Source organism: Apaloderma vittatum, unplaced genomic scaffold (assembly GCF_000703405.1).
Source record: "Apaloderma vittatum isolate BGI_N311 unplaced genomic scaffold, ASM70340v1 scaffold21215, whole genome shotgun sequence".
NCBI lineage: Eukaryota > Metazoa > Chordata > Aves > Trogoniformes > Trogonidae > Apaloderma > Apaloderma vittatum.
The window spans coordinates 23,852-36,353 of record NW_009719063.1 but is presented as its reverse complement, the minus strand read 5'-3'; the positions used below and the strand labels follow the sequence as shown (position 1 = coordinate 36,353).

The 12,502-nt window shown below is 42.9% G+C and overlaps 1 protein-coding gene across 1 annotated transcript; it reads left to right on the top strand.

The window, feature by feature from the left end:
* Positions 1-5: 5 nt before the first annotated feature.
* DLL4 (delta-like 4 (Drosophila)) lies at positions 6-7,993 on the top strand (the record flags this gene model as incomplete). The annotated part of the gene is made up of 8 exons (XM_009870502.1): positions 6-102; positions 1,044-1,104; positions 1,213-1,343; positions 2,758-2,927; positions 4,000-4,219; positions 4,663-5,371; positions 6,096-6,204; positions 7,640-7,993. Coding segments are annotated over 8 exons (1,503 nt in total), but the record flags the coding sequence as incomplete, so codon positions are not given.
* Positions 7,994-12,502: the final 4,509 nt, after the last annotated feature.

Here is a 12,502-nt window from a genome sequence, read left to right as displayed (position 1 = left end):
GCCTCTGCAAGCGCCGCGACGACCGCTTTGGGCACTATGTCTGCAAGGCGGACGGCAGCCTGGCCTGCCTGCCCGGTTGGACCGGCGAGTACTGCACTGAGCGTAAGTGCCCACCACGGTGGCAGAGGGAGGGGCCCCCCTTACTCCCACCCAGGCCGTGTCTAGGGTCCTCGTGGGCATGGGTCAGTCATAAAATGATAGACTCAATCATTAAGGTTGGAAAAGCCCTCTAAGATCATCAAGTCCAAGGAGCAACCCAACACTACCATGACCACTAAAACATGTCCAAACCATGTCGTGAAGTGCCATGTCTACACATTTTTGGAACACCTACAGGGATGGTGACTCCACCATTGCCCTGGGCAGCCTGTTCCAATGCTTCACTGCTCTTTCAGTAAATAAATTTTTCCTAATATTCAATCTAAACCTCCCCTGGCGCAACTTGAGCCCATTTTGTTTTGTCCTATCACTTGTTACTTGGGAAGGGTCAGTGCATGGCACACTGAGGACCTTGCCCCCTTCCGCTGCAGCTACCAATGCTGGGCTCCACTGAGAGTGAGGGAGCAGAGAAGGGACCTTGGCTGACATCCCTGCACCAGCAATATCTGTTCCAAGCTAAAATGCTAGCAGCTTGCCCGCCCCAACACTTCCACCGTTTCAGCTGCCGGAGGAGCTGTGACCAGTGTTGCGGTGTAGTGGTGGGCCTCTTTACTGCAAGCTCGGGGGTCCTGTTGGGTTTTTTCAGTCTTTTGTTATTAGCACAAGCCAAAGCTGCCTCCTTTTGCTCCTTTTCTAGCAAGAGTTCATGTTTGTTGTATAAACAGAAAAACTAAAGGGCAGCTTGTCAAATGTTGGCTCTCCTTGTTTACTTCCTCCTGCTCTAGAACTCCCCGTACCGAGAATTTTTAAAGCAGAGCTTTGAAAGTGCAAAACTGTTTTTCAAAATATTTTTTAAGTGCTGCCATTTGCCCTTTTAGAAGCGTATTCTGTACTGCCATGTCTATTTACCTAAACATTTCTGCTTTTTTATGTTCTCTTTACAGCCATCTGTCTGTCTGGGTGTACTGAAGAGAACGGATATTGCAACAAGCCCGGAGAGTGCATGTGAGTAGATGGCAATTGCAATCTGAACTTCAGTTAAAATGTCACCTTGTAATAGAAACTTAAACCCTTTTCCATGTCATTAATGTTTTAATTTGACTTTTCTTTTAGCTGTCGTCCCGGTTGGCAAGGCCGCTACTGCGATGAATGCATTCCCCATATAGGCTGCCGCCACGGGACTTGTAAAACACAATGGCAGTGCATATGTGATGAAGGATGGGGTGGCCTCTTCTGTGATCAAGGTTAGTCCTGAAGGTTGTGCTTACAGCTCTAGCTCAGGTACTCCTCAGTACCAGACTAAGGAATCTGACCCACTGGATCTAGACTTCAAATTTCCACAAGGTACAACTTCATAGACGTCAGTTTGTACCACTGCTGTCTTAGATACCAGTTCTTCTAGTAATTCTTATAGTTATTTTATTTGAAAACAAAGAAACCTTTTCGGTAGCTGCAGTTTTTCTCTTGTAAAAAAATTGGGTTTCTCTCAGAAAAGCAACTAACAACCTGGATGAGTGTTGAACAGACAAGTTTTCTCCCTGCTCAAGCTGAGTTTATTGCCTGTACAACTAAAACAATTTACTAAACAGTTTCCAGCAGCAGTAAACACCATCATTTGGGCCTGCCTTATTTTGCATACAAGGAAGTTAACTCATGTGATAAGTCTGGAGCATGAGAGAAAAATCCTGTAAGCAAGAATGAAAAGTACAGGTTCCATTTTAAGGTACACCAAACCACTTCCACCTATTCAACCCACTGAATCACTGAACTGTAGCCAGCTGAGCAGTCATGTCCTCAAGGCCATATATGTACTGCTGGCACTGAGATCATTAAGTGCTCAAAGCAAGCTAAGTGTTTACAAGACAGTTATAGGATTAACATGGCGAAGTCTGAATTAAGCAGGAAAAGTAAAGTTGCAGATTTTTTTTCTGCTCATAGTTATCTATTAACCAGTTGTATTCCAATTACTCTATGGTATTTATAGAGATAATAAAATTTTTCTCCTTACTCGTGTGCTTAACCTCTATCTCGAATTTAAAGGGGAAATAAAGAAAAAGGCCAACAAACTTGGCAGAGCATTTAAAGTTTAGACTACTAACATTCAAGACAGTAGAGCATGGTAAATAAACAATAATCTAGTGTTTCTTTAAATCTCCAAACCAAAACAGCTTAATTTCCTCCCTGCCTTTCCAGAACATGCCATAGAGCACACCTTTTAAATATAAGGCTCACTAGTTTAGGATGTGACACATTATGCACAAAGTGTCCGTCGTGCTGTGGTGCCTCTTTCGGAGAACACACTCTGACGAAGTACCTTTTCCAACTCCGTATCAAAGTCCCACTGCAGCTAATGGCTTTATGCACATAAAAAAGGGAGAGTATACCAAAGCACTAAGAAAACTAAATGTTCGCCAGGTCTCTCAAAATTCAGAGCTCACATATTACAGTGATGGATGTAGAGAAGGATGTACAATCAACGATAATCTGAAACATCTGATTATTACTGATAATAATCTGGATAATCATCTCCAATATTCCTATCGATAGCAAAAAGAAACTCATCATCGAAAATTCTTTTTTGTTGGCTAAAGCTGTTTTGTATGAATGCCTTTTCCCAGCTGTCAAAGACGTCCTCTCTAACTCCTGGTATCTTTGCAGATCTGAACTACTGCACTCACCACAGACCGTGCAAAAACGGAGCAACTTGCATGAACACTGGCCAGGGCAGCTACACGTGCTCATGCAAACCCGGCTTTACCGGCGTTGACTGCGAACACGAGATCAGCGAGTGTGACAGCAATCCCTGTAGGAACGGCGGTAGTTGCACGGTGAGGGCATTTTAAATGTAAAGTCTTTGTGTGAAGCAAGCCCTGGTATAGCTTTTCAGAAATGGTTCTGTAACAACATAATGGGAATTCGATAGTACGCAGGTTCATTACTGACGCTCACAACTATCATACTGAACCCTTCCCGAGAGGTGTCAGGGGAGGAAGTCTGTTACAGGAGGAGATGTATCATCTAGATTAGAACCAGTAACTGATCCTTAGGTTTCTGTGGCAGCCATTATGAGAGCTTGGCAAGATCCAACGTTGGTGATGGAGCAGATCCGTAAAAAATAAACTTCTCAAACCAACGTTCATACATAAAATGTGCCAAGTCTGTATTTTAATAGGAAATAAAAGAAAACTCGGGCTTTCTGCTGTGGCACTGTAATGTCAGACAATATGAGGGCAGTCAGCTGAAACACTGTCTGTGAGGCAGGGTTCTGCATTTTTAGTTTCCTGCAGTCTAGTGTTTCAGCGTGTTTTCAGACCCAGTCAATGATTGATTCTACCTGTTGATAAAGACTGATCGATTAGAGATAGCAGATGTAATCTGATGTGTGTTTAGAAAGCTAGCTCCCTTCTCCAAGGCCTTGGACATACAGCACTTGGAAAGAAGAAACAGTTCTGTTGTGGTCTAAGTGGTGGGACTTAGCCATGGCAAAGCAATGTAAGCCCTTGTAAAGAAAAAAAAGGGCTCTCGTGCCGAGGATAAGTGGCCTGATCACAGCTGTGTAGGTTGACACGTGCCATTCTGCTGCAGGAGGACCTCAGGGATCCCATTAGACAGTAGTGTTATTAGTAATGTTTTTGCTTGGCTGCCTGTAGGCTCCCTACAACTGCATCCACTCTGCTTACGGGGCTGCATGATTACTCCTACACACCAAGCACGGCCGATTCACAGCTCTATCCCTCGCAATCCAGCCTGCAGTTATTTACTCTCCAAATGTCACTTTTGCCATATCAGAGCGTGGATAAGAAGGAACTGAACAGCGCTCGCTGACGCCTGAAAATAAGTGTGCAAGCAGCTATCATTTGGTGCCAGCAAATAACAGTGGCCTGATATTGTGTTTTGCAGGATATGGAGAATGGTTATCACTGCCTGTGCCCCCCTGGCTACTATGGCACCCACTGCGAGCACAGCGCTTTGACGTGTATAGATTCTCCATGCTTTAACGGTGGCACGTGCTTGGAAAAAGAACAAGGGGCCAGCTACACTTGCGTCTGCCCTTTTGGCTTCACAGGGTCAAACTGTGAAAAAAAAGTAGACAGGTGCACAAGCAACCCCTGTGCAAATGGTGAGTCTTTTCATCGAAAAATCTCATGTCTCTGACTCGTTTGTGTTGTGCTTTTCAGTGCAGAAGTGATAGAAATCCAATCTGACCTCTACTCTTTCCTCTAACACATTAGTCCCTCTCCCCCACTGTATTCTACATCTACACTAATTTTAGTCTCTTGCTGGGGCTGAGGGGGGCTTTCACTGGCACAAGGTTTATCATGTAATGGGAAAGATGACAGAACTAAGTAAATTAACTTTATTATGTATTTAGAAAGGGCATATTTTTAAGGCATGATGGTACATTTAGTTTAAACCAGAACGCACTTCTGGATGTGTGGTTGTTTTGTAGAATAACCTCCCTCTTCCTGAGATAGCGTAAAAGGCTAATCAGGGAGAGGTTTAGGTTTCCAAGTAAGTGCATTGCAGACTAATTTTTTTCTTTTACTTTTTTTTCCCCCTCAGATGGTAATTGTTTTTACCTCGGTCAGATTCGTGTGTGTCGTTGTCGGCCTGGTTTCTCTGGTCAGAAATGTGAGATAAACATCAATGATTGTGCCAGAAACCCATGTTCCAATGGGGGAACTTGTCATGACCTCATCAACGATTACACCTGCACATGCTTGCCAGGCTACAGCGGCAGGAACTGTGAGATCAAAACCAGAGATGAATGTGCTTCTGGGCCATGTGAGAATGGAGGCACGTGCTACAGCGGACTTTATAGTGCCAACTTTGTCTGCTACTGTCCTTCTGGCTTCATGGGCAACCGTTGCGAATTGCCAGTTTATTCGGTGCCCGTTACACTTCCTCCTAAATCAGTGCCCTGGATTGCTATATCCATGGGCGTGGGGCTGGTGGCTTTGCTCATACTGTTCTGCATGATAGCAATGGTCATCAGGCAGATGAGGATGCACCCAGAGCAGGACTTGGAGACAATGAACAACCTGTCGGACTTCCAGAAGGACAATCTCATTCCAGCTTCACAGCTCAAAAACACCAATAAAAATAAAGACCTTGAAGTGGACTGTGGGATGGAGAAATCAAACTACAAACCCAAGAACCATAAACTGGACTACAATCTGGTAAAAGACCTGACAAGTAGAGCGGCACAGGAAGATAAATACTACAAAAGTGAAAAGTGTTTAGGAGAAAAGTCTCCCCTCCGACTACACAGGTGAGAATGCAGTCTTCCTTTTAATCCTTTTTCAGCCCCCTTGTCTTCATACCAGCCTAGAAGCAGATGAGAAAATATGGGGGGAAGAAGAAAACCAGAGGAGATAATATATGAAAAACCAAACCAGAGCAAAGCCAGGAATATTCATATATGTGTCACAGTTAAGTAGTATCCTTAGCTAAGTCAATTAAATTGAGTGTTTGTGCAGGATGCTGCTAGTATGGGTACTGTGAAGGGGAATGGGAGCAGCTAGGTCTGCAACAAAAGTAGGAAGTTTCTTTCCTTGCTTGATAGATCTTGGAGGAACAACAGTTAAGGCATATAGTGATTAAAAATAAGTATTTCACTTTTTAAGAAGGCAAAATGATCTGCTTACTGAGAAGAATGATATACTAACAAGAAAAGGGCAGGTATTCACTGGTTCGTCAGTCTTCTGACACATGTACTGAAAGTCTCATCTGGGATCTGCTTGAGGGGTCGGAGGACGATGCTATTAGGTTGGACGTGGCAGAAGCGTAGGAAGACAGTAGCTGTTCCTTACTTCCACCTCTCTAGTCTAGTGTCCTGACACTGGATCACATAGAACATGTGAAACCTCGTTCTCTGCACTTCCATCCCACACTTTCACGGCTGTTTCATTCCACCCCTCCGTACTCATGATGGATTTTGAGAGTTGGGCTTGTTAGCAGGCAACTAATGTTCTTTTCCCTCTGCCCTGCTGTAGTGAAAAGCCGGAATGTAGAATATCAGCGATATGCTCTCCGAGGGATTCAATGTACCAGTCTGTCTTTGTGATAACAGAAGAAAGGAATGAGTGCATCATAGCTACCGAGGTAAGTAAGTACATAGGTGGATAGCCATAAATTCAGAAAATAAAGGGGTAAATCATCCTTTAGGATTGTATCTGAGAAGGTTATTCTCTTTCCAGGGATCCCAGTGCTTCCCAGCATTCACTTCTGCTCTTCTGTGACCCACACAGAACACACAGTGGGGGAAATAAGGAAATTAGCAGCTCCGATTTTATTAAACCAGAGATTTTAGGCTTAGGCAAGTCAGTGGGAGCTGAAAGCACAGAACATCAGTCCATAAAAATTCAGCACATTGCAGTATTGTTTCTTCTTATATAGGTAGTCAGCAAAAATTGAAATAATCATCATTCGCAGGTCCATTGATGTAAAGCCAATTTTTGTTCCATGACTATAATGGATAACCTATGTCCTATGGAAACAGAAAAAGCTATAGATTTCCAGCAGAAGATGGAGGGTAGCTGAACATGTTAGTGGATAGGTATAATGGCTGTTTAGGAAGTGTGTAATAAGATAATTTCAATCTCTTGGCATTTAAGCTCTCTAACAGAAGTTAACACTGTTAACTGATAAACACGTCTAGATTTTGACGTTATACTGAAAAGTCAGAGGACAGATACACAAAACAATGAAGTCTTTAAAGTTCAATGCTAGGACCTTCCGAAAGCATCTATTAGTCAATTCCTGAAGAATTACTGAAGTTCCTGAAGAATTACTTTGGAAGAAGGCTCCCTGGAAGTTAAGGCCAATTTGATACTAGCCGATATCTGCCTCCTTCAATGTAGCTGTCTAAGGACTAGTTTCAGACTCCAGGGAAGGGAAGCTTTCTGTGCCATTTAACAGTGATCTGTGCAGTCAGATCTGCAGGATTCTGTCTCCCTTGCCAGGGTGGATATCAGATTTCCTCTTGAAGGCAAGCTGGAACACAAGTCAACCAACAATACTGAAAGTTTAAGACTAAGTGAAAGGATTTTCAAAGACACAAATGACAGCTAGATGCTTCATTCCCCTTAACTGACCTAAATACCCTATCTTCCTTTGAACATCTTGTTGACCAAAGCTAGACTTCCAGATTTACATCGGCATGTCCAGAAGCGTTTTTATTTTCAGAGTGACAGCCCCTGAACCCTCCACCCACATCATTCAGGCTTAATGCTTCTGAAGAAAAGCTATTTAACTATACCACACGCTTTTTACAAAGACCTAATGTTAAACACCCAGATTTGTAAGCATTCTTCCCCTCAGTCCACATAGAGAGGCTACTTGTCATACAGACTTCTTTTTGGTGGTGTTTCTTTGTCTCTGGACCCAGCTAAAAACACTGAATGCTGACAGTTAAATTGCAGTAATATCTAGCTTAAACTGCTTTGATTTAACATACTTGAATTACAATTTGTTAGTTCTGGAGTACTGTGCATGCTGTGCTTCCTTCTCATTCCTGGTATTGTTTTATATCTGACAGGTATAAGACTGAAGATCAGCCCATTTGCACCTCAGATTTGGTAATGCCAGTAGATGGACGTTCCTGCTGCATTGTTTACAATTCAGAACTGGATTGGACTGTTTTTAATTACATGCAACTTGCTGCTCTCAGGCGGAGGATGGAACTGGGTGAACTGGACAGACTGTGAATTTACTGAAAGATGCAATACACCTTTTTGTTCTTACTGCCCTTGTTTGAAGTTTGATACCAGAAGTCTCACTGGCTATAGAAGAGGGGAGGCAGAGGGAAGAAAGAGGGGTTAAAAATGTCGGTTTAATTTGTTTTTTAAAAGATACTGAGGCCAGTTCCTCATGGACAGACCCCTGGCTTTCCAGAACTCTGGTTGTGGGAGGTGCCGGTAGATGAGGAGGCACGTAACTATCGCAGATGTTGCCATGGAAGGTGTGAAGAAAGACACATTGCTATGCAGATAATGGATACAGTATAAAGGAGGTCTCCATTTGTTTTCTGGGTTTAAAAGTGCCTAAAATGTGTCAAGCGAATCTAACAAGCCCAAACAGAGACTTGACTGCTCTTTTTGCAGTTACCTGAACAGTACTGGGCAGGAGTGGTTGATACTTCCTGCTCCACATCTATTCGCGTCTCCTTTCTCCAGCTGCATGTACTGGAGACTGTGTAAGGGGCGAGAGGAGGAAGGAAAGAGGAATACCGATTTTATAAGTGATGCTTTGGAGAACTGATTGACCCAAGCCACAATATGGGACAGGATTTTTGAGGATTTAAACATTCGAGAAGGAGAAGTTGTGATAAGGAATGTGTACTGCCTCTCCCCCATTGGTAAGGAGGAGGCGTGATCCCAGCTCTATTTAAAGCCTTACAAATGCGTTTAAAATCAATCAGCTCCTAGAACCTTTATGTGCTGAGCTGTCTCAGCTGTTTTCATGCCCTTTGCACTACCAGTGATTGTGAATAGAGACATAACTTTTTTCTCCTCCTTCCTCATTCTCTCCCACCCTGCCTTATTTTGACACAGATTTGGGGGTTTATGTCGTGTTTCTGAATTAGGTGCCACCTTCTACTTCAAATAGTCTCAAAATTGCAGCTGTTACTTTCTGAAGGAGAAGAAGCAGTGTGATGCCCACCCCCACCCCTCTCCATTTCTCCATCTGGTTGCAAAACTCCAGCTCCTGTCCTTCATCCCGGTTCCGAATGCCCAATAGTGAAGCACCCACTGAGACACCCTCTGCCAAGACAGGTGGAGATTAGAGTTGGAAGGTTCTAGGCTCGTCCTGTTTCTTTCATATCCACCCACTGTTACATGGAAAAGGGGGAGCCTGCTCCTGGAAACGAGGGGTGTGCAGAACCTCTTTTCTTCTGTACATATTTAAAGCAATAATACCGGACACCGCAGTGGAAAGTGCTGTGACCCTAATGAGACCAGACGCTTGGGGTGGGGCATACTGAGGAGGGAGGAAACAAGATCTCTCTGAAGAACCCTGGACCGCGCTATCTCTTGACAGTGATATTCCTGCCCTTGCAAATCCTGTTGTTGGATTAGCCCATCTACTGCCTTGAACTGTGCAGACAAGACCCCTTCATAATGTCCACTACTGACCTTCTGCTCTGACCACATAGGACCATTTTGAAGACGAACTTCAGAAATCAATAATATGGGTTTTAGTTTGTCTGTTTGTAGTTTATTTTGAAGACTAGTATTTCAGTAATTTAAAAAAAAATCAGAAGCACTGAACTTTCTACGTTTTATAACATTATTTTGTATATAATGTATATTTATAATCAAAACAGAAGTGTAAATATGTTTATTACTTCTCATGTAATGTTTTTAATGTGATGACAAAGTTTGAATTTTATTTTTTTTTCAAGCAATGAAAATACTTTCCTGCTACTATGATGTTTATTGTGGTTTGTGCTTTTACACTTCAGGTTCCGTAACTCTGTGACAGTCAAGGTTACTTGAAGCCCCAGAAGTAAGCCTGTCTGCCTGCTCCCTGCAGCCAGCCCTGCATTTACATTTTGCACACCAACTGCTGTTGGCTGCTTTTTATAAAACGCTTATACTGTTAACTGATGTCAACAAAGTTGTTCAGCTCAGTGGCATTTATCTGACAGAAAAGTTATACATATTTATACCGTGACATATTCAAATTATATATGTATATATATACACATATATATATTCTCTTGCAATGGAATGGGACTGAGCTGTCAGGAAAGTTATTTTTATTAATGCTTCATTCTTCCTCTTCCATGACAAGTTGTGGCATGGAAGATACAGATTTAATACCGTTTCAAAGAGGCTTAATAAGTGTGCTGGCTTGGGGTTCACTTAACAGAACAAGATACGATTAGTTTTTTTTAAAATCCTATTTCTTTAAATACTTTCAGTAAGACTCAAATCTTGCCCTCAGGTTGCTCTTGCACGGCATCTATGTCTACACTTGCAAGATTGTACCCTTGTTTGTTTGATTGCGATGGGTAAGATTTGTCTTTCACTTGTGGGATTAGGGGGGGTTTCAGGCTTTCTCCTCCTCAGTTCCCTGTGCTGCACCAGCAGCTGTGTCCTCGGAGGGCATCACAAACTCCTTATCCTCCACAACCCGTCTGGAGGACTTTTCCACCAAAAAAAGTGTAAAAACCACACTTGTATAAAACACTCCCAGCATGTTTAGCAGCCTTGGAAGCACATACATTTACAGACAATAAAATCTCTCACTAGATCAGCTAGGTGCAATACAGCCAACGTCTGAATGCGCAAAAGCAAAAACTATAAGAACAGGAAATCACTGCTGCTCTATTTTAAAACCAGACTTTTGTTGTTGTTGTTGCTGCTGACAAAATGCCAAAAAAGCATCTTAGTGTTGGATGCCCTTCCCGCCTTTCCCTAAAATGAAATTATCCAAAATTTGCTATTTTTTTTTTAAAAGACAAAACAAAACCTCCTGTTGATGTTAAAAAAGCACCGTAACAAATTCTTTTTACTTTGACATTAAAATACCACAAATAATGGTTTATAAGGGTCCTTCTGAATGTATTATCAAGGTTACATAAATACTATTTACTTTGGATGGTTTTGTTTCTCCCTCTTCAGTTCTTTTCATAGAGAAATTAACTTTCAAAGCCCTGCCAATTTCCCTGGCTACCAGAAAAATAAATTTAAGATGGAACTCAGAAATAAAAAGCCACCTCCCCCTCCCCAAACATTCACCCTGTAGAGCAAATTATGAAAAACAAGCCATTGACAAAAACCCGAGCAGATGCTCCCTGCTTGCAGTCCTTCCTCGGCAATGTGAAATAAACCCAACAGATGCCTCTCTTAATTGAGCACATGGATTACATACACACATGCACTCTGTCCTGCTTAAAACAAAACACACACAAAAATCAAACAGGAAAATAGCCGGAGAACTCTTCCCAAAGCCGATTGCTAAGACCAAAAAAGACTCAGCTCTTCCTGCTCAAAACGAGACAGGAAACCATATCCGTAGACAGAAGGGAGTTGAAATCCATTAAAACCCGTGGACCTGATTATGTAGATCCCACAGGGTAAAGCAGGTACAACACATGCCTTTGTGTATCCACACAGGAGAGAGGAAACAAAAAAAAGCATCAGCTTACAAGGAAATCTGTGAATATTTACTGGAGGCTGTACCGCACGATGCAGCTACCAGAATAGATCACAGATTCTACACAGGAAAAACAGGAGCGGTGCCTGCTTCCACACAGGAGGAGATGGAAAGCGTATGTGAATCTACGCACGTGTGCACATCCCCAAGCCTTTGCCAAAGAAACTACAAACAAATTTGCTGGATGCATAATATGACCTGGACGTAACCCACACCTTTGGCCAAAAATTTCCCTACTGAGGGCTGCTGTGTGCTGACTGCTCTCCAGTCCGTCCCTCCCAACCCGGAGGCGAGCGCTTCTCCGAGCCACAGTGTACGAACTCACTAGGAGGAGCTCCGAGATCTGTCTGGGCTGTAAAGGCTCAACCTGAATTTCAAAGATTCCTCCTGAGGAACACTGATGATGTCAGGATTGTAAAAGTACAGGCAAAAAACGCCTTTTCTCGCAATAAGCTTACAGAGTTCTCAGACCCAACTGTACAACTATCTTCTCTCAACGTAATTTGCACCAACCATGACAAGACTGTGGATTTGGCTTGAGGACTGCACATTAACTTGGCTTTCAGTTTTAACAGACTGCACAAACTCACTTAAAAGCAATGTGACAAAACAACAACTTTAAGATTATCGGATTTCTGATTCTGAGCAACTCTTTGGTGTTTCCTTGTATTAGCACCTGACAGAAGCTATTTCACAGCCATGCAGACCCCCTTCCATCTAAACAGTTTCAGAGATGGATTGTATGAGAGGGCTGCTGCTCCCCGCAGCGCTTCGCTTGAGTTGTTCCACGTTCTGCTCCAGCCCTTCATCATTTACCTCTTTCAACAGTCCTCTTGATAAGGGGAAACAGATGCCGGGATATACCCGTAACTATAGCACCCACTGGTGCCGAGACAACATGCAGCAGGACTGTGCTGCTGTGAACACAGCCCAGGGCACAGAGTTCAGTTAGGTTAGCCTTAGATGAGGGACGTTTGTAGGAATTAGGCTTGATACAGGATGCATCTGAAATGGTATAAAATGCAGAACGCGTTTTGTTAAGCACAATGCCCATCCAGCAATAGCTCTCAGCCTTGAAAGAGCTGCTGAGAAAGCCTAAATCAGTTATTGTGCAACTGCAACCATCTAGTCCAACAGATTAAACCACCTCTGTAAAAATGCATTTCAAGTATTTTCATTGCTCCTCAGCCTTTTTTCATTAGTTCATGCTAAAATGAGAAAGGCACAGCATGTCACT